Source organism: Boleophthalmus pectinirostris, unplaced genomic scaffold, assembly GCF_026225935.1.
Source record: "Boleophthalmus pectinirostris isolate CB_2022bp ecotype Guang Dong unplaced genomic scaffold, ASM2622593v1 HiC_scaffold_2, whole genome shotgun sequence".
NCBI classification, from domain to species: domain Eukaryota; kingdom Metazoa; phylum Chordata; class Actinopteri; order Gobiiformes; family Gobiidae; genus Boleophthalmus; species Boleophthalmus pectinirostris.
This window is the reverse complement of record NW_026571152.1, coordinates 28,130,994-28,157,102: the sequence shown is the minus strand read 5'-3', so window position 1 is coordinate 28,157,102 and position 26,109 is coordinate 28,130,994. Positions and strand designations below refer to the sequence as shown.

At 38.9% G+C, this 26,109-nt stretch overlaps 1 protein-coding gene across 1 annotated transcript in view; it reads right to left on the bottom strand.

Moving 5' to 3' along the window:
• cdh13 (cadherin 13, H-cadherin (heart)) overlaps positions 1-20,760 on the bottom strand; it is a 326,125-nt gene extending 305,365 nt beyond the window's left edge. The window contains exon 1 of the mRNA XM_055155478.1: positions 20,643-20,760. Within this exon, the coding sequence (XP_055011453.1) occupies positions 20,643-20,754 (112 nt within the window). The 5' untranslated portion in view covers positions 20,755-20,760. The remainder of the gene's footprint in view (positions 1-20,642) is intronic.
• Positions 20,761-26,109: the final 5,349 nt, after the last annotated feature.

Below are 26,109 nucleotides of genomic sequence, written 5' to 3'. Positions count from 1 at the left end.
TAAATTCCATCATCTGAAGTCCATCAAAGAGCTCACTTAGTACACTTAACCTTTGAGGAAGTGAAGTCTGCCTCTCCTTTAGCACCCATTTACATTTTAATGTCCCCTATAGGTAATGTGATTTCTTGAAAAGAGCAAATGGGTTTTTATCCAAGTAAAAAGAAAAAAGCAGATAAAGTAAATCAAAGGAAATATATAATAATTAAGAGAATAGATGACAGTCTGAACAGAAGACGCAAAAGTGGCAACGCATCTTCACTTTTTATATCGCATTTAGATAAGTGTTTTTGGGAGGAAAGGTGACACAAAAGTGTGCAGAATTTGATTGTGTATGTTTGTACTTAAAGCAACAAGGGCATCTTTGGACATATGAAAGTGTTCACACCACACATTTTCACTAGCTACTCCTTCCACAAAGTTGTCCCACCATCGACTGGTTCGCCAGGTCTCGTCCATAGCCATCTGGCTCGCCTGCAACAAACTGGTGCACCCAGAATTTGAAAGAGGTGATTGCAGCTCCTTCTCTTTTCACTAATAGTATCTCTGCATATTCTGTACATTTGTTGGGATGCCTCCTGTAAGTTTATTAGAGGTGCCAGAGCAGCTTGAAGGTCCAACGCATGGAAATGAATGGAATGGAATTGTATGTATGCAACGTAAACGCGTACGTGACGTGAGCAGATTTGACCAGAGTTTTGCGTCTTGGGCAGTGTAGACGGAGCATATTCAGCTTTTCCACTCTGGAAGGTGGTTTCGGGTTTTTGCATTTTTAAGCCCCCAAAACGCTGTCACCATCTAAACGAAAGGCACTTCCGATAAAATATTTTGCTGTCTTTACCTGTTCTCATGTAAACAGGCCCTAAGTCAAAACACTATCCAGGACTGAAAAAGTAATTCATTTGGCTATACTAGTAGAGCAGCTGGTTAAATGCATTAAAGGTACACTGCGTATCATTTATAGTGAAGGATCCGCCACCTGCTTGTCTCCATGGAAATGTTTTTGCTTTATCTAGATCAAATGTTCCACAGTATAGATTAAACCTATCTATTATGAGGGAGACAAGCAGGTTACAGCACTACGCTACATTACAATTCAGATCTGTGTAGAGTCGCCCCTATTCACACAAGGAATTATTGTATTTTTGTATGTGTTTAATGTCATACCATGAAACATAACAGGTAAAGCAATAATATCTCCATGGAGACAAGAAGGTGGGGGATCCTCCAACTTGTGCAGGGCAATTAAAAAAATAAAAATTAAAAATCATATAATCATGACCCTGACTGGATAGCTATATTTTCAGAGATTACAATCTGTGTCAGGTTCTTTGTTGTTTTCATCACACACCACAAATACGTCAAATTGTTCAGAAAATCGTAGTAGTAGTTCACAGACTGAGAACGCCACTGAGAACGTTAAAAAGCTATATTCAACAAGCTCTTTTGCATGCAGGGAATGAGTCTGTATTCTGTATTCAGCTCCCGAGTCCCATCCAGCGTGAAAGATGTGCACACTTACAAGCCTCAGATTTATTTCAATAACATGGGCGCACTTATGTGAGCTCACAAACCACAGCACCAAACAGTGTCAGTGGCATTTCAAAGACATTCTCAGAGTTTGATGGTAATCTGATGTTGTCAGGTGTGTGGAGGGGACTGTTCAGATGAGACGATGGGGAGCTGCAGCTTTGAAGTCGGGCAACAATGGCAGAATTTTGCAGAATGCTGGTTTAGGATTGAACAGGCAACATGGATTAGAGGCACCAAAATACCAAATGATGTCTTAAGCAGGGATCTAAAAGAGTTTTATATGTCATGTTGAGCAAAACATGTGATGACATTCTTCAGTCAAAATATCATGCAAACTGACTTGTATGACCTTTTAAGCTTTAATGATTTTACTTCATCATTAGCCTCCTCAAAGTTGTATTTATTGTTATGCTTTATGTTCAAGAATCCAGGATACACAGTTCTCCACTACTTCACTGAAATGTGAGTTTAAAGGGACAGTCCGGAATTTTGGACATAGGACCTCATTTTCTAGTGAGCCAGAGGGTTGGAGATGTGTGGAGACACCTTTTTAAAATATTCCATCCAGTCCTTGTATTTGCAGAAGTCGCTGGTGCTAGGCTAGTGCATGTCAATGGCCATAGTTAGCCTGTCACTAAAAACAGTCTAACCCGCTCCACAAAGCACCTGAGGCAAAACAATTATAACACCAGACTATTGATGTGAATGTTTGCATCAATACAATCATTTTAGAAGTAAAACCAACCTTGCATTTGAAGGATTTATGTCTGAGCAGCAGCAGCGAGTTGTACTTCCTGATAGAAAGCTTGGCAGTGGCGAACTGATATATGAGAAAGTCCCTCAACATGTGATGATTCATGCGATGCAAGGCTAGTTTTATATCATATTCTATCGACACAGACATTTACATCATCATTTACATTCGGGTGTTTTGTGGAGTGGGTAAGACTGTTTTTAGTGGCAGGAGAACTATGACCATTGACCAACACTCTGACTATCTAGGAAATGAGGTCCTATGTCCAAAATTCTGGACTGTCTCTTTAAATCTGTCTGAGTTCGGATGATTTATATATATATATATATATATATATATATATATATATATATATATATATATATATATATAATATATATATACACAGTCCATGTTCATTGCTCTGTATCCCATACTTAATTGTGACTATTTGGAAAATTCAGACAGGTTTTTTGCTAAATGTTGCATAGCCATTTTTCAAAACCTGTACGACAGTTTTAAGATATTCAAGGAATAATATTGTGATGTACTTTTTACCCTACTGTAGTGGATCAAATCTAAAATCTGAATTATAGCATGCTTTGAGGTGCATGGGAAAAATTACCTCTCACACATGTAAAAAATACCATAGTAACCAACAATATTGTTAACCATGAATCAACTGATGCATCAATGCCAAAGGCATCATTTAAAATATCAATGGTGTTGTCGACCAGAAATGAAAATACCTCCCCTCCCCACTCTCCTCCCTGGGCACTAAAGTTTTCCTTTGAGCTGCTTTCAAGACAATTTTGTGTCTTGTAACTAAATGTCAGGGCTGTACGAAGGGAGAGATGGGAATCGGAGCGGTAATCTCAAAGGTGGCAGCGGCGGCGTGTTTGAGCCGATAGCTGTCGTATCTCACCTGACAGGGAGCACTGGCTTTATATGTAAAAAACACTCAAGACAACGTGCTCCTCATCACCCGCATTAGAGACATACTTTATATGTATGCCTTCAATGTCAACTCACTCCAGTTTCCAGTCTTTTATAGAAGTCATTATTGGGATTCAGTTGAGGTCTCGCTTTTCATCGCAAGATAACAGTTGTAAGGAGGGTCCTCAACATGGGGTCCACAACCAAAAGCTTTCATCCAGGGTTTAACAAATGATTAGGACCACCCACCTGAGTCTTTCTGTCACTACGCACAATCCAATCATGCACATAGGATTGGAAAGCACCAGGTGAGGTACATGAGGCAGCCATGTTAGCAAACAGTCAGGTGCTTTTTTTATGGCTTTCACAGCTGGATCCGGGGATGACAGATGTATTCATGAAGGTGGATGTGTGTCAATGAATGTTTTTTCGTCAAACACAATGCAACTTGGTTTAAACAGGTTTGTTTCATTCACAGTGTGCCTTTCTAGTGAACATAACAGAAATGGGTAGATGGCTTTGGGTAGATGGTTGAGGTAGGCTGGGGTAGGGTGAAAATCTAATGTGTTATTAAAGAATTTGCATAAAAATGTCTGTCTATGAAGCTGTTTCTGTCTCTAGATCCAAACAGGAGGTATTTTTGATCTATAAATTGCTGTCTATGAAGCACCAACTTCATTGCTCCGTCCCCACAAAAGGGCATGTTTACTAAGAGGCTGTCAGCGTATCTTTGATGATGTGACTGTTCAGCATCGCCTCAACATCAAAAAATATAATATAAGCCTTTATATTTATTACATATGATTAACAGACAAGTACTACTTATTGCTAACATGTTGTTTTTGATTATCTAATTTATTTTCTTTTTAAGCTTGCAAGGAGCAAACGCCGTGGTAAGTGGTTATTTTTTGATATATTTTTATTCAAACAAATGATCCCAAGGGTAAAATTTAAAGGAGACATATTGTCCTTGTGTCTGCTATAAAGTTATAATCTACGACACCCATGAATCATTATTATAAAATCGGAGAATGAAGTAAATAGAGAGAAGTGGTCGTTGAAAACAGGAGTTGACTGGCAAAATGGCAATCGCTCAGACACGCATGAATCAATTCAAATGCAACTTTGAGAGGGTAAATGAGAAGGGGAAACAACTATAACAAGGTCAAAATCTCTGAAAAGTCAATTTTGTATTATAAGTCTGCTTTAACATTCACAAATAAAGGACAACTGTTTTCAACATTTCACAAATTAAAGATTTTGAAAACTATGCATGAAATAAATATTATGGGGAAGAAGCAAACAAATATATTGATGTTATTTCCCAGAATCAGTAAAAATTAAGAAGAAAGTTACCTCCTAATCTATGATAATAAAATTTTTATAACCATGTATTACTGTTATTTCTACATCCTTTGATCTGTTTTTCACATATATTTCTACTTTGCGAGGGCTTAAAATGCTTTACCCTTCTGTAGCATGTTGTCAAGTGGTACTGCACCTTCTGCACCTTAATTACCATATTTCCCATATAACTTAAGTTGCTCATTAACTCCGAATAAAGCAGTGAAGTAAATAATAAGCTAATAAAAAGGCACCCATGTAAGTCATTACTACCAGCCCCTGCTTGTGGCTTGTGAGACAGATTGCACGGGCTCCTCTTCTCTCAAATGTGCACAAGCTGCTTATGATAATCTGGCACTCACAGAAAGATCAGTGAGAGGCAGCGTCTGCAAACTGTTGTGTAGAGTGAACACAGGCACCATCCTCCATCCGCACATGAAGAGGTTGTTCAGAGCTGCTCTCATTCACAACTCAAGATCACTGTGTGGGATCTGTGACGACCTGTATTGCCATGGTCAACATCCACGCACTGAACACAACACAACATGCAAGATTTTAAGCACTGCAATGGGGAAAATACAGGGCAACTAGTACTGAACCATAGAAACACGAGGTCTTTACACAAAGGCACACAGCACAGAGTTTGTCATTAAATTTTATGGTCCCAGATTATGATTATTAATAAAAAGGACAGGTACAGGAAATTGTTGAGATAAAGGTACTGTAAATGCAGGCACGTTGACAGAAATTTAAGGATCTGGAGCAAGGAGACTCACATGGGCCCCCCTCTAATATATATTAATAGGAAGATTATTATATTACCTTGTGTAAATGTACAAAATTGTTTATGTACCAGAAAAAAAAAAGAAAAGAAAATTTGAACAAAAGGGCAACAGTAGCTTAGTTCATTGTGTCCTAAAGACTGGGTCACGATCCTCAGGTGGGTCACAAGAGATTGTTTTTTTTTTTTGGGTCGCCTTGTCACGTTCTGAATATAGGTCAATACACATATACATACATCTCCGCGCATCCCTCCCGCTCCTCACTTCTTCTCCATGCAATCTCCGTGCACCTCCCCACTCCTCACGTCTTCTCTGTGCACAGAATCTCTTCGCACCCTGCTCCTCACTTCTTCTTCACCCCCTCGCGAAGATTTGTGACTTTTAAAATATGAGTCCCCAGAAAAGTCAGAGTATGGAATCTCCACGCACCCTTCCTGATCCTCACTTCTTCTCTGTGCACAAAATCTCCACACACCCCTCTTACCCCATACAAATAATGCCTATTGACTTGGGTTGCGAAGATTTGTGACTTTTAAAACATGAGTCCCCATAAAAAGAGTTTGGGAAACGCTGGCTGAGTTGGTAGAGTGTTTGTTTACTGATCCAAACATTGGCAGTTCAAGCCTTGCTCTCGACCTAAATATCAACATGGTAGAAAGATCAGAACCCCTGACCACACATGCTATTGTTGTGTCCTCAGGCAAGACACTTAACCTGCCGTGCCCCCATTGTCTGTGCACAGACAGAATATGATTAACCAACATTCACAGGAGAAAAGCATCAAATAGATAACTGTCACAAAACATCCCCTGTCCTTAGACCCTCACTCAAAAGTCAAGATTTTTATTTTTTTTTGTCTGTACATAAACATTGTGTCCAGAAAAAATGTGCATTGGTACACTTAAATAGGAACCACTGGACAAGCTGGGATATGTGGTGTTTTACTATTATTCAAGGTATATGTGCTTTCATTTGCAGCTTCATCAAAAATGCATGCTCTGAATTTTAGAACTGCTCCATACAGTCAAGTTCTTGCAAATTTGCTTTCGGTTACTCTAAATAGGCTATAATAAACTTTATTTTTATGTTTGATATTTGTCTCTTTGTGCATTGTTACTAACTGATCTGTAAACAGAAGAAATGACAATGAACATTCAGCTTAACAACTTGAACAAGGTTTTCGGAACATCTCTTTACACTGTAATTGTGACATGCATTTCCCCTGACAACTTTAGCACTTTTGTCTTTAATCATGCACATTCATCACGATGCTTTCCGCCACTGTTCCAAAACACTGGTGAGAAACATGAACATATTCACAAGCTCATTATCACAACAGTGCTGTATAAATAGGTCTACAGGCTAATGACAGGAAACATGCCTGCACCCATTGAACCACTGTGCTCAAACAAGAAGTGCATGATAAGAGGTAAACATGTTGCCTGACCAACCAGTCCCTTCTACATTCAGTTTGAATCCAGAAGGGACTGTAACTAGACAACAGAGGGTGAAAAACTCTGTCCTAACTTGAGCAGGTCCAATCACAGTTGTTAATTTATAGCACGTGTCTCTCAAATGCGGTGAGTAATAGTTGCTTTGATAGGTACTTTGATTGTTGATTCTGTAAAAATCTGCGCTGTTTCTCAGTCCTGTATTTCGTTTTTTTTCCCCTTTTTAACGTGTAAGATTGTTTTTGATGCAAACTGACCATTGGCTAATCTGCCTGTCAATCACGTCCTCTAAATCAGAGAGACAGGATACAGATCCAGATACACTCAACTATGTAAAGTTTTGTCAAAGCATGTGAGTTTAGCTGGCCAGGTAAGCATCTATGTACTGTATTATGATTTGTGAGGTAAGGGTGGAAGTCCAACACTGGAGAGACTCTGAACTAGAAATATGGATCTGTGTTAAATGATAAATATTCAGGTCAAAACTAGATCCAGGACTAAAGCCAGTTCTAAACCAGATCAGAAATCAGCAAAGAGGGGAGACAGAGAGAGTGCACTTTGAATACTGTTTGGATGAAAGACTGCGCTCCTCTTTGGTGTAAAGCATGTAACAGAATAACACAATCTAATTAAAACAATGAGGAACTCAACTCATTATTTCAAGGAGATTTCAAAGCAAATAACCAGCAGTGTGTGTTTAGGCCAACAGGCTCAAGCTTTGAAGATGCACATTTCAAGGTTACACCTGTGTTATCATGAACACATTGGAATTTCAGCACCCATCGCTCTACTCCCAGTCATGTGCCTGTGGAAGTCATTTAGAGGGCCTATATTCATCTTTTGTCTGATCTACATTATATTGTTGTTTCATGTTTAACACACAAACTGCATATTTATTACAATATGTACTAAACAAAAGCTAAAGGTAGCTGTTAACTTAAAAAACTACCACTACATGACATCACAAAGTGGAACAGAGCATTTTGAGCTTTGGAGATGACTAATAATGAAGGATTATTCAAACATGTGTGAGTGAAACAAACACAACCCCAGGTATGTTTTGATGAGGTAACAACATTATAACATAAATTAAAGCTCAAAAGGGTCAATATACTCCTCTACCAAGGCATGCTTTTGTAACTGTTAGCTATTGGTTATTTGTTCTACATTGTCACCAGATTTGTAGGTTATGTTGCTTTTATTTCCAAGAACCCAGCCTGAATTAGACCCCTGGTGTGTTTTCCATGTGTTTATTATTTTTTTTCTTTGGAGCAGGTTATTTTAACTTCGGTCTTCAGATGCCTCAGGGGGTCATGTCCTGTTGCTGTCTGGCTATACAAGCCTCTCTAGACTGACTGAGTGAGTGCATCTGTTAGGGCTGAATACACAGTGTTAGTGAGAGGCCAGATGGCACATTAGGCACTATGTATATAACGTATATGCTATATGTGGGTGCATCCTGCCTCTCCAGCACACCACTCTGCTGTCTGTGCACCTGCATGTGAAAACAGAATCAGGTGTGTAATAAAGGTTGCTTTTGGCCTAAGCCGTAGCAGGGAGATTTGCCAAGCCATTTAACTGCCAAGAAGCAGAATGCTGGCAGCCAACAGCAGCAGCAGCCAAACTTGTCCATCAAACATGTGTGCAAGACGCACACAAAGGTTCACACATAAAATCTATAAACAATCATTATGTGCACGAGCTGCCACCAGTGCTCAGCTGCACCGTGATGCACTGAGGTGGATCGATAGGCATCAGGAAGCCAGCAGCACCCAGCTTCACCCCTGAGGCTCAGGAGAAGTTACTCAGCACTTTCTCTGGCCACTCAAGGGAAACCATGCTGGGCTGTGGGCCAGCAGCCAAAGACTGCAAAGTAACAGAAGCAAACTTTTGACACTAAGTAATTCTGTCACCTGGGTGACAGTACCTATCATTATCTGCTTAGAGAGAGCACAGTTCACTTGGAAGGTCTGCTGCAAAGCCTTGTTCAATCGTAGCTTCTGTGCACTCACAAGTCACTGTGAAATTTAAAGTTTGGATCATTTAGGAAGACCCCCACAGCCAGCCAGACATCTATGGCAACAGACATGCATCTGAGACTAATCAGGCTGCTCCTATGTGAGACAAACTGTCACTCCAAAACAAATGTCCTTCATCTACAGGTTTAGACTTGGATTTCTTATATTGTTCAAATGACCCAAACTGTGAGCAGTCCCTTGGTACTGCAGTAAAATCAATACTACATGTAGACCTTGTGTCATGCTCTAAATTCTGAGGATATTTTAAGCACCAAAGACGATGTTGTGTGGCAGTTTCTCTGCTGGAGCAAACAGCTCTGGCTGACTGGGGGTTCTGATCATTTTAGGCCATCACTTTCTTTCAGATTCAAGATGTGCATTTGCATCTGGCCGTAATATTCCAATATTAATCCTGACAGCTCATTTCTGGTTGTCAAAAATATCACTTTAAATGTGTTTAATTATTCAGTTCAGTTAACATGATGTACTAAGTTTATTTTTTAACTCCAGGAGTGATGCTAAATATGTCTGCAAGATCTATGTAGCTATAGTGAAATAAAAAAATAAAAAATAAATAAAGATTTCCCTGTTATTTTAGATTGTGACATGTGTATACAGTCAGTTTAGCTAAAACTGAGTGTATATATGGTATAATCTAAAATATGCATAATAAACATTAAAAAAAAAAAAAACACACATGCAGTGGTTTCAGTGGAGAAATAAGGATTAGCCTCATAATATCATGATGTGAAAAACATGTTTTTTTTAGCAGCTGGTCAGAAAGCCTTAATGGACATATTTTATTATTATTGTTTATTTTTTATTAATGCACAGTGTTTTCAAAATGATAACATCTTGATTTTTAGTAGCATGTCACCACATTTTATGCTTTTTCTGAAGATCAAATACAGTTTTGAGGCTGTCTCCAGTCCAGACTTTGAGCATTCTGCTGACATAACATTCTGAAGTGTCCTCAAGACAGCCACTTTGAGAAATCAGAGACCAAAGGATGTGAAGGAGAACATCAAACGGAAGCCCATCACAGAGAGAATGCAGATGGAGACTTGGCAGCACAGCCCTGTCCCCCTGTACCCCTACCCCCCGACCACCTACCACCTACCCCTTTTCCCCTCTGCCCCTCTTCCCCTCCGCCCCTCTGCCCCTCTACCCCCTACCCCTCTTCCCCTCTGCCCCTCTTCCCCTCTTCCCCTCTGCCCCTCTGCCCTGTGATTAATGCCTCAGCAGGCAGTCAGGGCAGTTTGTTGGAGGCAGGCGCTCACTGCCAGATGTTTGGACAAAAAGGTAAAATCTTCCATAGAGAAGCAGGGAATTCTTTAAATGTTGAGTTTAAAGCCTTGACTTATGACATAACATATTATATTGTATGTTTAAATATTCTGAACTGAACAATGTACCTTTTGTTACCTGAGATCCAGGATACACACTTCTCCAATACTTTTCAAAGATGTGAGTCTGATCACTGTAAAGTCTTTCTAATCAAGAATTTAAAAATGCTAATCTGAGGTGAGAGAAATGTCATTTTGTTCCAGATGATGGGTGACCAGTGAGCATGTGTCACTTAAATAAACTTACATTTTTGCATGGCCATGTTTAGACCTCGAGGGGCGATGATGGGAGTGGAAACAGCCTGATATCTCTGTGTTTTTATAAAGATTATTGGGGACTTGCCATAGCCAGACTGGCGCACTCAATTTCATTTCTCAACTAGCAACTAGGTCAGGAATCAAAATACAATAGACGGTAAGCAAAAACCCTGGAAGTCCAAGTTTGGGCACCAGCCAATCAGCAAAGAGTCATATATTGTCTACGATTCCCAAGATCGAGGATTTAAAGCCGGAATAAAGAGAATGTTTGGTGAATTTCATCAAGGGAGAAAGACGTTATTGTCCTTCTTCATACAGGATTTGGGAAAAGCTTAATATACCAGTTAGCCCCGTTAGCAGCGCATTACATACGTCACGACCAAATAGCAGCAATTGGTTAAATGAAAAAAAGTACCTGCCTACCGTCAAGTGAACAAAATCTAAGGCTGCGAGGTCAGACGGTTTGTATGAAGTGAAACAAAGTAAAACCGGCTGATGAATCAGGTTAGACTTGCCAGGCAGTACATTTTGAATAAAAACATGTCACAAGCATTAATCATTTACTTGCTAGCCAATTGTAATTAAATATTTTGGCTTACATCCATTTTATTAACATTTTATTAGTCAAAGTCAGTGACATGTTAAAGTGAATATAATGCAAATAAATATGGATACAGCCTGGGAAAATAGGATAGTGCCTGATAACATATTTAGCACCGCATACCAACCATGCTTCAATATTTATAATGTTTCTGATTATTTCATTTCCTAATGCCACTCCTCATCTGAAGTAACCCCTCCCACCTCTGTCCCAGTGCCCCTGACCAGCCTCTGCTCTCCTCTTCTCAGCCTCCAGTCACAGCTTGACCCACATAAAGGTAGAGTAACTGTGGGCGATGCACTCCACCAGGGACACAATACACTCTTCATCATCCGCCTGTTTGCAACCTCTTCACAAACAGCACCATCTGAATCTGTGCCATTCTCTATACAATACAACACCGGTTAATATTTAAATTGTGTATACCAAAACATCCTCCCACATATTAAACAGCTGTAGTCAAGCTAGTAATGGCCACGGCTGTAATTACACTCATTTGTCAAAAGCGGGACCTTGATTTATGGTCAAATTAAAAATATACCGGAAAGGAGGCTCCGTGCGTGTGACTGGGGGGGCCACGAGGTGATTAATGCTACGCCATTACAGACTGGCATGATCCGAGCGTGCACCCTGCCACGGCACACCTATCCACACAGGCAATATCGGAGATGACGGTGGTGTGGGTGGCACTGAGACAGAGAGAGAGAGGAAGGGGGTTTGAGTAGCCATATTTAGAAAGTAGAGCAACAGTGTGTGGGGCAGCTACTGTGCTTAAGAGTGAAGTGACATACAGGAGACTCAACCCCTCTGCATGCTAATTTACAGCAGAGTATGGAATTTCAGCGTATAAATAAAAATAACCTTTAGGCATGGTTAATATCACGGTAAATAATGTGACAGTGCTATTCTTGTTGTGTTTGCGCCTTGAGGTATAGTTTTAATAAACAGTAAGCGTGCGATGGGGCTCTATGGGGCGGTTTAAAGCACATACAAGGCTGTGTTTCTCTATTTAGGCAATGATTTATGCAAAAATATGGAGAGAAATGTAAATTGTGACAGCAGTTAAATACAAAAATAGACCATTTTTATTTAGGCTAATTTATATATTGTACAGAACATGTGTGTGGGGCTGGAGACTCAAAGATGTTGAAGAGTTGGAGTAGTCACCCACTAATAATTTTTTTCAAACATTAGAATCACAAATGAAAACAACAACAAAAAGAAAGGCACTGCTCATCAGGTAGAGGTCATTCCCCAGATCAGCAGTTATAAAGTTGTTAAGTGAAAACAATCATAGGACATATAGACATAAGTGACAATAGACAACAACAAAAACTAAGACATTACAAGATTTGAGATTTTATTATGACACCAAGGAAAGACGGAATTGGTAGTTTGATGATGCCATTCTCCCCGATGGAGGGCAAAGCCAGATTTTCCTCTTTGATTACATGGTATATTGAACCTCATAATTCCTACAAACTACTAGCCCAAGAATTCTGTATATGAAGTCAAAAATATGCATTTTAACAAGGTTAGTTGTCTTACCCAAGGACAAAACAAGCTGGAATCCATGGGTCAGTGGATCTGACCACTCAACCAATGATGTTTATGTCAAAAGCGAGATTTGAACTGCCAAACTTCGGATCAGTGACCACCGGAGCCACTGTCACCCACCTGAGCGGTGTCCTAATAATAATAGAGAAAATATATATATATATTTTTGAAAAGAACATTCTCATCCCAAACCATCTCAGCCAATATTTAGAACATAACACCACCAATGAAATATTCACAATTACACAAATCACAACAAGCAGGTACTGGCGCACATTCAAATCAGCAACACCTGCAAATTTGAAAAATAAGAAATAAAGCATTGGCATAGCTAGAAAAATCTGTCTGTACGTCCTCTTAATGTATATTTATATTTATTTACTCATTACATCTTTGAATCATAGAAGGACATGTAGCTACTCATCTAATGTATCAAAAACTGTGTAAGAATTCTGCAGTGTTAAATTGCTTGTGTGTGATAAAGTCATGGGAAACACAGAGCAGAGCCAGTGAGCAGGTTTTAATACGCTCTGGGCCCAGTGCCAGACATGCACACAGCAGTCCCAACATCAACCTCCGAACAAGTCAAGAGGGCCACTTTCATGTTTTCAAGTCCAGGGCTACGCTTAATCAACATTTGGAACACTACTGTGTTTTTGCCACTAATAATGTCAACGGGGGGCACTGCAGGAGACAGATAAGGCCCCTATTTTCCTGACATTTTATCAGCTGTCAATGTGATATGCCCTGTAGCTTTACACTGCATCATAAAAGCTGACTCTTCCTTAGGTCTGCATAAATCATTGAACTTGTGTCTATGTTTTAATGATCCTGTTGGATTGGTGGAAAGGGTAAGTCCAGTGAGTGGCATAGTGGAGGTTCTTGAAGAGCTATTATATCTGACAGTCTGCCTGCTCGGTGACAGCACAGTCCTCGGCTGCCACCTCACAGAAGACTGAAGACAAACAGTGACGCTAGGTCAGGTATGAGAAGAAGAATGAATCAACCCCAGTGGTGTATTTTTGTGTATGTATGAGATGGAAGAAGATGCTTTTAATAATTGCCTGGGCTGGATGTCTATGCAGTGTTTCCCTGTGGAGATGCATTGTGTGGAGGTTCCGTGAGATGCTTTTCTTCATGGAGGATATTTCACAGTATGGCATTAAACCTTTTTATCATGGAGACCACACTAGACCAAGTTACAGGTCAGATCTTTGAAGAGGCAACCCCGCTCATAGTTAGAATGCCTGTTTTTATAGGTATTTTTGAGCTTTAAAATCACCTGTAATTGAATAAATGTAAAGCAGATCTGTTTGATATCATACTGTGGAAGATTCCAGGCAGAGCAATGACATTTCCATAGAAACAAGCAGGTGACCGACACCCAACAAAAAAGTTACCTAGTGTACCTTTAATATAGGAAAACTGGTGGCCTCCAATAGTCTAAAATAAATTGGACAGTATATTAGCATGACAAATGAAATGACTGCTATGATGTCTTTTATCACAACTCATGTGTCTTAAAAAGAGTGCAGTGTCCTTCATGTTAAAATTTGCATGGGTATGAATAGGAGAAAAGGCACCTAGCATCACTGTCAGAGTCAGTTTTGGGAGAAAAAATGGAAAAAACTGCATAAGTCAAACACATGATTACTGTCAAAAGGTTTCTGACTGACCAGGGACGAGGCCAATGACACCCACAGATGCAGCAGAGTCTGGAGAGTAGAATGAGACAAAAATCTCAATTTGGCCTGACAAGTTTTGCTTATCATCTGAGTCATTTTAAAATATCTGAGGTAGAGTCCTGTATAGCTCTGGCTGGTTGTATGTAGAATGCAGAGGAGTACAGTGACAGTGAACATATGTAGGTGACAGACATACCCTGATTATGTGCACATTTCCCTCTTCTGTTTGTCAGCCCTTAGCCAAGATGGATGTCCTTGAACTCCTGCTCTGAGCCAACAGGTATCCCCCTGGCAGACCCCCTCCCCCTCCCCTGGCAGACCCCTCCCCTGGCTGGTAATTACACAGGAGGCCTTCGGCAGGTGGCAGCAGGCGCCACACATTTCCATAAATCTGCATGTGACACTGGATCTGGCTGCAGCCTCTGGCACACGCATGAATCACACTCACACTCACACACATTTGCTCAAATTGAACAAAATGGATGGCACTGAGGGGAGACGGTAACAATGTGCTCTCTGTGGAAGTGTGAATGCTGCTGAATTATCTGTGCCACCAATATATGCACTACAGGTTTCACATGCAATACTGCACTGCAATGGCAACGTCATTAAAACTGCACTATGCAACTTTTCTGCCTGGGATATCCATTCCCATGAAAACAACCAGTGGAGTGAAGCAGGTGGTGGACTCCCAACCTGAAAAGTTACCTGGGGTCAAAACCAGCAGAAACAGTTTGTGGAGCTTTTATAAACTCAAATATATCAGGTAAGCACGGCTCCTGCTGATTCATTTTCACCATATGGTGGGCCAGTTGTGGCTGTGAGAGGGTGAAAGGTTTCCCTACAGCAATGAGCAATTTAAAAAAGTAGTCAACACAATGTTAAAGCATAATAATATGGCTACCCTGTAATGGTGAAATAAAAGGCACAAAAGCACAGCGCGTCATATTTGTGTGCACATGTCAGTGGTTGTGTCCAGCCCCATAAGCAGAGCCCCCCGCGGTGTGAGATGTTAGTGCTGACAGGAGCATATTGAAGGTAATGAAAGCACTGTGTGGGCCTGCAGCGAGCACTAAAGCAGAACTGACTCCTGTCTTCAACTACATGCACCGCTGCACCTCCACATGACAAAATGCTTCACTGGCTCACCAAATCACACACAATCATACGGAGAAAAGGGCCACACAAGATTGAAAAAAAAAAAAACGTTCAGATTTGTCATATGTTGCTGTCAAGGTAGAAGCACTTCCAGATCGGAAAACCTGTCAGTGTGGGGCACCAAGCTCAAAATGACATAAAAATATGACACTTTGAAAAAATACAATTCTCCTTACAGATGTGCTGCAGTCAGTCTATTGTATCCTTATATGATTTATACTCATGAATCTCAAACTAAACACACAACCATTTCTTTTGTATTGCATCACTGTGTTAAAATAACATTTAACTACTCCTGATGTCACAGTGACACTTTTACTGAAACATCCAGTGAACATTAAAAACATTTTCAGCTCAAATTGTCTAAATATCTGGAACTTAGAAGAGCAAAGACTTCAACAGTATGCAATTTTGTTACTTAAGTAAAAGGTTGTTTGTGTAATATCTCAGTTGTCCAGATAGGCTCCATAGCATTGCTAAGTAAAAGGTTAGATACCAGAGCACAGAAATACTCAAGTAATAAGTAAAATATCACATGAAAAAAATCTACTTAAGTACCTGTTAAAAAATAACTTCAAGAGTTAAAAGTAAACATATTTCATACTTTGAGGGTGTATAAATCTTCAAATGCAATGAATTTGATAAAGATTTGTGTTGAATTTTGTTCAACAGAAACAACTGAATCAATTGTTTTTCCCTAGCTGTTTTTATCTGTATAGTTTCAAACTATAAAAAAATAACCCCTCAGGCCTTTCAGCAGGTCTCAAACAATCATAAAAATACTTTTACTTTTCAGTCTAGTCTAGTTCAAAAATGTAGTGGAGTAAAAAGTACAGATACTTGCTGTTAAATCAAGTAAAAGTAAAACATATCCACGTTAATATATGTTTAAGTAATGTACAGATACCTAAAATCATTATTTAAGTAGAGTACTTTACTACCTTTCCTTCATTACGTTCCACCACTGAATTATCACAGCAAAGGACAAGACATGTCCTGTGTGACTAATACTTTCTGCATCGTCACTGTCTGCTCTTTGGCTGAGTGGATTTGTGGAGTGGAGCTTCCCCGGTTATGTGAAATAATACAATACCAATGTAAAGGTGCTCAAAAGGTCAGAATGCAAATCTACTTTGTACAAGAATAGTATAGAAACAGCTGTATAGTACATGCAATACAGTTTTTTTCAGGTCAGGCAAATTGCAATTACATAACTACTGAAAAAATGACACTAGCTTTAGTAACTTGATTTAAATGAAAGATTATTTATTTTTTTACATATTTAAAAGGTCTTATATACTGCGAAAAATTTACTCTTGTGAGCTTTAAGTCATGGTATAATGTTGTTACCTCCTCAAAAACATACCTGGAGTTGTCACACACACATTCACACATGTTATTATGAGTCTGTCTACACCTCCAAAGCTCAGACTGCTCTGTTCCACCTTGTGATGTCATGAAGCGGTAGTTTCAAGTTAACAGCTTTACCTTTAGTCTAGTCGAGACTGGAAATTCCAGGGCTGAAATGATCCAAATGATTCAAGTGAAAGTGTGTTACCTGGAGTACCACATGAAATCACATGGTGGAACAAAGTGTTTTCTTTTTGAGAGAAGAACTCAGCCTAAATTTGCAGGATGTGAGTTAAACATGTGTGAATGAAACAAAACACAACTCCAGGTATGTTTCTGATGAGGAAACAACATTACAACATAGATCAGATAACAGTGTACTACTGTCCCTTTAAAGTGTCTCTTAGTTGATGGGTTTACTTTAGAGTGACAGCACAGAGAATTAACTGAATGTCTCTGCTCTTCACCCCCCTTCACACAGTCCAACAAAGACCATGAGCCAAAGAAAACCCCTTGTGTTAACTTTTTGCATCATCCTCTGAATGAGAAAAGTGTATACCAAGTGTTTTGCCAAAGAGAAAGAGAGTGGAACCAGCAGTCCAATGAATGAACAATGGTTTAAGTGAAGCGTGAGGTAAGCAGACGTAAGTGAAACCCCACAGGATGAGGAGCCAGCACATATTATACTGCAGATTCCCTTTGAGACTGAAGCAGAGCCGGGCCCCTCAGTCCCAGCAGAACACAGCGCACCAATACATTGTGGCAGCATTGTGGAGCTGAGATTGGAAACAGACTGCTGTGAGGGAGTGTACAAACCTGTTGGGAATCACACATTGCAATGACAGAAATTTCCAGACTCAGAAAATGTGTACAGGAAAGATACAGCTGCATAGTTTTAGGTAAGGTACTGTTTTGTAAGTACAATATGATTCATACTGCAGTGCGCTCTAGATGAAATTATTATATTCGCGGATAAATCGTTTTAAAATAAAGCATCTTGAGATTACGGCGCTGTCTTTACATTTGCAAATGATAATAAAGGTCACTCTTTAATGCACTCACTGGTTAAATCTAGTCACTTTGAAAACAGAGAAGCTCCGCGCTATAGCCTCTACTTAGTCAAATCTCTGTGAAGCAAAATTACAGTGTGCTGGTAAAAGGAAATACAAGTCTGAATACTTGGAGAAAGTCTGTTTTACCCAACTGAAATTATCCACCTGAGGAGAACAAAAGGTTTTATTTTGTACATTCTCTGAACACAACAGGGAACATCTTGTTAAGTCAAATATACTTCTACTTGCTTTCATAAGTTCAAAAGTGCATCATTACTCAGAAATGAATCAGTTCTATCCACAAACTGTAAATATAAACAGACAAAGCTAACCCGCTAGCCACTGCGCTCCAAATAAGAAGTGAGTATGGGCGTGCTTCTGGCTCCATCGATTCTGGATCCAAATCACTGTATATTGAGAAAACACCACCCCTCACTCTGTAACTGCTGCTGTCAGGCTTTACAATTTGGTCTTAAAATTTTCGTATTTACCCACTCATTATTTACACTATTACATTATTTACACTATAGACACTATTTTGTCTATAAATCAAAACCTATTCTTAATATGGAACTGGCTCCAAATTCGCTCCTGTAACTGCTAACTACTGTGAGCTTCATTTGACTGGAGCCAAATGCCATGGGTGACGTCACACTCCCTTAGTCTACTTCTTTATACAGTCTGTGGTTCTACAAAATAGTCCAACTGGAGCACTTAAATGCACTGTTGTCTGTGCTTGTGCATAAATAGGTCTGTCAAACACTTCAGCATCACATTACACATCTGTGTCAGCTCGCAATGCAACCAGCAAATCATCAGAAAACAGTTCAAGTGAAAGAGGGAGAGTTGGAGACTTGGAGACTTTTCAAAAAAAAAAAAAAAAAAAAAAAAAGAACTAAATAAATGAATGTTTGCTGTTTTTATTCCAACTTTATGTGCATGTTTACATTATCTTTATATTAAGATTAAACCACTTTTGTAGACTAAAAAGAGTTGAAATTATATCCGAATTATCCAGCTCTTCCAGAACGCTGTTAGCCAGGCTGGCACCACTTTGTGCCTCTGCTCAATCTCTCCCCAGCGAGTAGGTCAGGAATCAGAATACACTAGACGGTTTGCAAGAACCCCGGAAGTTGTAGACCGTGCACCGGCTAATCAGCTGTGAAGCCATGACATCAAACTGAAATGCCTGTCTGGGTCCCTTTTGTGGTACAGCACAACAGTAAACAAAGCGGTCAAGATGGATGTAGACGAAGCCATACATTCTGTGTTGGCCACAATTCCCAAGATTGAGAATTTAAAGCCGGAATAAAGAAAACTTTTGGTGAATTTTATCAAGGGGAAAGACGTTTTTGTCCTTCTTCCTATGAGATTTGGAGCTTTACACACATCACAACCAAATAGCAAGCGAATAAATGCTATGCTGTCAGATGGTTTCCACAAAGTGAAACCAGCTGATGAATCAAGCAGTAACAGCTAGAACACTGTTACTGCTTGAGTAGACTTTCACAATAGCCACAACACATGCAAACACACACTGAGTGCACTCAAACTTAACACTGAGCCTAAAGCTGCCTTCAGGGACAAAACAAAAACGTCTGTGTAAATAGAAGCCAATCAAGGAGAATAATTCATCCAGACAAATTATCATGTGTCTATTTTGGTGCAAGAAAAGGAACACTTGTATCTCTTGTTTAGAACGAGATTCCTCATGAATTTTAATACACGAGACAACCCAGCCCAGTGGCATAAAGAATTGTTTAGTAAAATTATAGGCCAATCTACGCCTTCAAATCCTCAAATTGAGCCAATCAGCTAAATATTGCCTTGTATAATTTGCAGCTTTAAATAAGGCATACCATTATGAGAGCTGACTGAAATATCTTCATCTTTCCTTATAACTGGAATACAAGTTATATCTTTTAAGTTTTGTTGTGTCTGTAGCAGGAAAACTACTTGTGTAAAATTAGTTTTGCTCCTTTACAGATATAGGCTATTTTCCCCTGAGATCAAAATAAGTCTGTGTGCTGTCTGCATCTAATTATTTTAATTAATTGTCAGTTGTTTTACTGTCCAATAGGGGTATAATGATAACAAAGTCTCATAATATGATGTGTTCGCAGTATGAACCTCACGGTACAATATTTATTGCGATATCGTGGGAAAGCTCATGATATGGTGGGGAGGCTCACAATTAGGGATGTACCAATATCCAAATCTCTCAGTACGATATTTTCATGATATACATTTCACAGTATGATATTTATTGTGATTTTTTGTGGACGTTAACAAAACTGTTAATAAGCTACTTTTTCTACTTAAAATGCCTTGACAAGATTTAATCCAAAGAACTAAGACTTAAAAGTGCTTAGAAGTGTTATTTCTTCTTGTAGTCACTGGAATGGAGCAAAGGATCATGGTCTATGTAGTTTCTGTCTATTTTTTCGACTTCGAATAATTCGATATATTGTGATGCTTCACGATATTATTGTGTGAACTTTAACAATACCATATCACGATATTTCGGTTATTCGGTGAGTCCAACACTCATGAAGTGTGCATTAGAGTGCTCAGCGTGCTTAAGGCAGTAAAAACAAGTTATAGCAACAAAGGTTAAATTGCAGTGCTAGACCTGCTTTAAAACATTTTCTTTATGTAACCTATTTTTTTGCCTTCAGTAGGCCTGTAAGGAATTTCAATTCAAATGTTGTGAATTATAGAAGAAAAAATATCCACAACCTCTCTTCAGATCAGCGAGCACATTACAGTCCCATGAGCAAATGAAGTTGCAGGAGTCATGACACAGTGTAGATAAAGTTGAGCATGTTACTTTTGACTGACCTTGTAGCAGCGACTGGCCTTTGTGGAAGGGTCCGGAGTGCACCACCTGGTAGTGTTTGACCTGAAATCCAGGGACACAGCCCTCGTGGCCTCCGTCCTCCTGTCCGCCCATACAAGTAACCTGCACACAGAGAGCAAGGACAACATCAGAAAAACCCCAAAGTGTGTGATATGTTTAAAGGTCCTATATTACCTTACACCGACTCTTATGAGCTTTACCTCATGTTGTAAGGCTGTTATCTCATCAAAAACATACCTGGAGTAGTGTTTTGTTTCATTCACACATGTTTGAGCAATCCTGCATTAGTAGTTGTAGTTTTTAATTGGATAGCTACAATTAAATTTTAGTTCAGTAGAGATCGGTAATTCCAAATCTGAAATCATCTGAATGATTCTAGTGAAGATGAATGGAGTTTAAAAACACAGTGGAGCAGTTCCTGTATTACTGTGTTATTATGACATCACAAGGTGGAACAGTGTGTTTTCTTATTGAGAGAAGAACCCAGGCTAAATATGATGAGTTTGTCTGTTAAACATGTGTGAATGAAAATCAGAAAATAACACAATATGCGCCTTTTAAAGTCAATATTCAAAGTCAAAGTGTATTGGCTAAAATGATTTTAAGTGACTGCAGTAAAAACCGATAAAAAGACGTGACAATATGTTGAATGGAGGTCAGATGATTCAGAGCAGAGCAAAGACTGGTATCTGTAATTGGTTATTACCAGAATAAGATTGTATAATCTTTTTAAGGGATGTGATGACTCCAGTCAAGGTTAAGATGGCCCAAAAGAAAAGTTTAAATATTGTTGTTGTTGATAGCTTCTTTTCTACATTTTTCTTTTTATTTCTGTCAGGTGTAAAAGCACTTTTAGATGTTTTCTTTTATTTTCGTACATGGACAGTTTTCAGATTGCAACTGAAAGGAAAACACAGGGCATTCATTACTCAACAAAGTAATGGAACAAAGAATGCACTCTTTGCCTATAGTTATAGTTGTAAATAGTGTGTACAGAACTCCATGTGGCTCATTTTTGCCATTCATATGAAAATGTAAATGTTTAAATATTTCATCCACCCATAATTCTATCACTATTTAGCATATTGCAATTCCATGAAAACAGCAATGTTTACATGTACATGGTATTTTTTTAAAACTGAGACATTTTCCTTCGTTTGTACCCATCTTTTACATGCACACAGCGAATTCGCCTCTGAAAATAAATCTTTCTAAAAACTCCAGCTACAGTGGAGAGATTCTGTAAAACTACAGTTCTGAGTTTGTGTATAAAGTGAGTTAAACAGAGTTTTAGGCAACTGACGCGACCAGTGTTTACCTTTTGCTCTGATAATGATCATAGAAACATTCAGATTAACATTTCTTCTGGTGCAAACACTTTTCATGTATTTGCATTTGCACACACACCTAATGTATCACATCGATGACCAGAGATGAATGAGGCTCGGAGGTCAGCCACTTCTTTAACATATCTGTGGAGAGGCAACCCCGCTCAGTAATGCATGTTTTTCAAGGCATTTTTGAGTAATACTTACAACTGTAATGAAATAAATGCTATAGGTTTTAATCTAATCCAGGCGCCGTATTTATGCGAGTTGATGTAAACAAAAACTTTTTTTAAAACTATGCTGTGTGCACAATGTTATTTTGGAAAACAGAGGGCGGGAAATATTTGTTTCTCAACATACCTGACTATGTGTAAGCGTAGCCTTAAACTATGCTGATGTAAACTCATTTTAAGTGTAGGTTACAGTAAGTTAAAACGGTCTACTTATATGTAGCAAAAGTTGTTGAGCATGGGGGAGGGGGATACAGAAAAAATATACATATTATGAAAAGCTTACACATGGCATGAAAAGACAAACAATACTTTGATAGTGCACACTAAACAATCTTGAATTAAAGGGTTGTCTAAATGCTCTATATTTGTAAGTCAGGAATCTAAGGCAGAGTGTAGTTTTCTAATTTCCCGTATAACAGAAGAACAAAAGATTGTCTTGTCAGCTTTGACATCTCTTTCACAGGCAAAGCCTCATCTTCAAGATATGTTTACGACTCCCCCAGGGAATCTAATGACATGCATTCATTGATTTGTTGAGCTGCTTGTCTGTTTGATGTCTCTGTACAGGGTGTGATTGGCTCTCTTTAACTTCACCACAATGGAGCACAGGGATTACTAGGACAGGGCCATGTAAGGGAAACAAAAGCCCCAGCTACAGAAAAAGCACTATCTATCCAGCAGGCACAATTACCACGCTCACTCTGTGTCTTAGCCACACTAAATTGGGTATTGTGTAGCTGCTTAATGAGATGATCGACAAAGAGGAGCGAGGTAAATAAATCTGTAAGCATTTAGCTACATGTGCAGACAAATAGAAACCCAGCATCAGTGCACATTAAAGACAGTAGTAGAGATAAGAGAAAGTTCACTTCACTATACATTAATTGATCCAAATGTTATCCAAATGTTTTGAAATATTTGTACTTTATAAACAACACCACATATATGGACAAAATAGGACCTTTCATTAGTAATTTTAAAATGGCTTTTATTTATATTAGAAGACAATGGTTATATTCAACAAACTACTATTTTGTGTGTTGAAAATTATGATAATGATACACAAATAATAATAATAATATCCATCACTCCTCACTTACCCACAGCAAATCTCTCACTCAAACCCCACTTTCAGCAAGGTGGGTGAAGTGTCTTGCCCAAGGACACAAGAACAGTTTACACTAGGGAGACTGACACCTCATTGCAGTATGCTGGTATGCAGCGGTCTCCCATCCAAGTATTGACTAGACCCAACCCTGCTCAGCTTCCAAGATCAGACAACATCGAGCATTCTCAAGGCTGCATAAGTTGACTTCCTTTTTTTTTTGAACAAGCTTTTTCACATTTGGTATGCATTTATCATAATCACAAAAATTCATACCAAGAAACCAACAAAAACAAGCTGAAGTCCGCATGAATTATATTGTAATTAGGTAAACAGTACACTGGACAGGCACTACTTTAACTGTCATTCTATCTGGGTGGAGTCTATATGTCTGTAAGTACTCATGCAGGCTCTGACCAATTACCTCAAAATCTATTGATGAAAAATGAAAACTAAATTTTTCTGCAGAACACTGTGATTTTACCACATCAAACATATAACTGCCCATCACAAAGCTTCAACTTTTACACTGTAAAAAAAACAAAGCTCATCTAACCAGAGCATATTTAAGCCTTGAGGCAGACAAATGGAAGGGGGTCCTGAGAGAGGCAGATGCAAGGGTTGTATTGGTCTCAGATAGATCGGTGTGCATGGGGGAGACATAAATACCGCTACCTATCGACAGGCACTTGGATAGCAGGTCTTTGGGTTTATGTTCACTCTCCAAACGCCTGCTCCAAACACTCAATCAGGAGAAACAATCCATATGCATACATCTCCCAAGCTTAGAGCCCTGCACTCGCACCAGCTACGCTCAATAATGGAAGCTAAATAATGAGACCTGTGTTGTACATGTATTGCATTAAGCTTGCTGCAACTAATACCTAAATGTGTAGGAGGACCATTGAACAGAAGTGGGTGGTACTTACTTACATGTACTTGAGTAACTGTTGTGAAGAAATTGTGTTTTTCAAGAGTAGTTTTCAGAAATATTACACACATACACACATTTGAAAATACCAGATTTTGTGTGTTATTTCAGTGTTTTTTATTAAAACAAAATATCACAGGTGACTGAAAAGCAGCAGATTTCACCAGAATAAATGAGAGAAACACTAAACTGAATTTAGAGGTGAGAAAAAAGTTATCTTGTTCAAAGTAATGAGTGATCAGTGAGCTCCTTTGTTTCTCATCTCACTGAAATAAAACAACCTGATTGGACAGACGTGTTTGAGGGGACAACAACAGGACTGGTGACTAGACCAGTGGTGGAAGAAATACTCAGTTTTGTTACTTAAGTAAAAGTACTGGTACCAGAGCAAAATACTCAATTAAATGTAAAAGTATCACATGAAAAAAATGATATTTTAAGACTTCAAATGTAGTGATTTTGATAAAGATTTGGAATGAAACAAACTGAATTCATATTTTTTTCCAGTTTCCTCAAACTATGAACATGATAAAATATAAATAAAATATATAAATAAATAAACCTTTAAACATTTTACTTTAATATTTACTTTCCAGTCCTGTTAAAAATGTAGTGGAGTAGAAAGTACAGCTCCCTGCTCTCAAATGTAGTGAAGTTAAAGTAAAAGTATCCACTGTAAAATGTACTAAAGTAAAGATATCCAAAATGTATACTTAAGTACAGTACTTCACTTTTACTTTGTTATATTCCACCACTGGGCCAGACTGATATCCTTCTGTATTTAAAAAAAAGAGAGATTCATCATTATGGACTAGTCTGTCAACCCACCTCTGTATGTACAGTATATGAGCAATAATCAAGTAATACCACAGTGTGTAGGAGGGCACATAGATCCTGTAACTGTGGGCGTACACTGCAGATCCCTGGGTCGGTTCATAGCCGTAGAGTTTGACATCAGATTGAGTTCAAGTGTGAAGGAGCAGTCAGGTGATTAAGGCAATGACTTGGCAGACCACACAGTAAATGTCACCTCTGCTCCGAATCAATAACGCCACAAGAATCCACAGAGCATCAGATGGACGGTGAGATGCAGGGAGCAGACAGACGTCCGGCCGTGCACTGAGAGAGCCAGGAGGAGGTGTAAGAGGAAGTGGTGTGTGCTGATGCAGGAGAATGTGTGAATAAACTCAGACAGACAGCACAACAGACAGGTGCAGGTAGAATGGCAACAGGCTGCTCGCTCTCATTTCTAACAGATACTTTCCAGATGGGTATATAGGGTCCTCTCGTCTAGTCAGAATGTTCAAGTTTGAAAATATGAACTTTTTTTTTTGTTTGTTTGCCTTAAGAATGTTAATATAATACATGATACAGATATAAACAGAGACCAGAGACAACCGCTATGGACACAAGCAAAATATGTGTTTGAAATGAGCGGGTTAATCAACATAATTCCCCTACTGATATGGCATGGTTTTGCTCGTTTACAAAGATTACAAAGATTAAGTCAGAAACCATAACTTTAAATCAAATTGAAAAGCTTTTAACCAAGCCTATATGAGTCTGTCATTTAAAAATATGTCTAAATTAAATGTGTCATTTTTCAGTGACTGGCATTTCACAAAAGCTTTGGCATTTCTGAAGTCATTACATTAAAATAATTGCTTTATGCTCTGAAATAGACCATAAACCATATGCATTTGAATCCAAAGGCCACATACGTCTGAAACAATGGTATTCCTATACATATGCATGTGTTTGTGTTGTGTTGCCAGTGATGGAGGCAGTCAGCCAAGCAGCCAGCCAACAGTCTGACATTTTCTCCGGCCGCTGTCTTCCCTTCACACTCTC